This window comes from Sphaeroforma arctica (genome assembly GCF_001186125.1).
Source record: "Sphaeroforma arctica JP610 unplaced genomic scaffold supercont1.9953, whole genome shotgun sequence".
In the NCBI taxonomy this organism is placed as follows: domain Eukaryota; class Ichthyosporea; order Ichthyophonida; genus Sphaeroforma; species Sphaeroforma arctica.
Window position 1 is genome coordinate 95 of NW_014030605.1, and position 912 is coordinate 1,006.

General features: G+C 42.2%; 1 protein-coding gene across 1 annotated transcript; it reads right to left on the reverse strand.

The window, feature by feature from the left end:
- Positions 1-347: 347 nt before the first annotated feature.
- On the reverse strand, positions 348-546 carry SARC_17172 (hypothetical protein; the record flags this gene model as incomplete). The annotated part of the gene is made up of 1 exon (XM_014288727.1): positions 348-546. A coding segment is annotated over one exon (199 nt), but the record flags the coding sequence as incomplete, so codon positions are not given.
- Between the last annotated feature and the right edge of the window lie 366 nt (positions 547-912).

The following is a 912-nucleotide window of genomic DNA, read 5'->3' on the forward strand; positions in this document are numbered from 1 at the left end:
TATAACGAAGTATATAGTTTTATTGTCGTGCACACACGCCTACAATTACGTCATTCTAAGGCACAACCCATACCAATATCTCTCCAATGATGAGTGGCCTGGATCGGTCGATCCAAAGAATGGAAAGTGGCAGTTGTTGAGAATTATAACTGGCGAAGGAATACAATTTTAGTGGGTCAAAAGCACTATGCAGTGGTAGATTCAAGAAAGACCTGTGTCTTTATGCTACCAGTCCCTATCAGAAGCTTTTAAAATTTACATCTCCGCACAAACAGCCCGAGCAAAGAACTTCAACTTGGACAATATTCTAGTCCGAAATAAGACCGAGCAAACGCATGTCAAAGTACCTGCAAAGATAGGGTCCTGGTTATTGATTGATTCATCTGCACCTCCACCCTTTTTATCGCGTAACCTTCGTGTATCTAATTCCGGTTGAGCTGCATCTGACCGAAAGCTTTGCAAAGCCCAGCGCTCGAACGCCTCAACGGTGTACGTGTCGTTGATACCAAAGTCATTCTCTGTTTGCGTGCGCAAAGCAGTGAACATTTGCCGAATATTGTTTAGTTGACGCTGAAATTTCAACTATGAGTCCATAGAGCTATCCTCAGATAGTCATCAGTCCATCAACAAGCACTTCAACTATTATACTGAGAACAAGATGCAAACCAGACAATAGTGAACGTATGTAAGTGCAAATTCATCTGATACAACTGAAGAAGTTGCATTCATTAGCAAAGGCAACAGTTGCTGGTCGGGTCAGGCACATTTGTCGCGACAGATTTATACCTCATGCTTCTTTACTACAAATACGATACACACGCATGCACCCAGCAATAATAGTATGTGTCTTATATTGTCCCTCCCGCACGCATTCAAATATACACACACACACACACACACACACACACATAT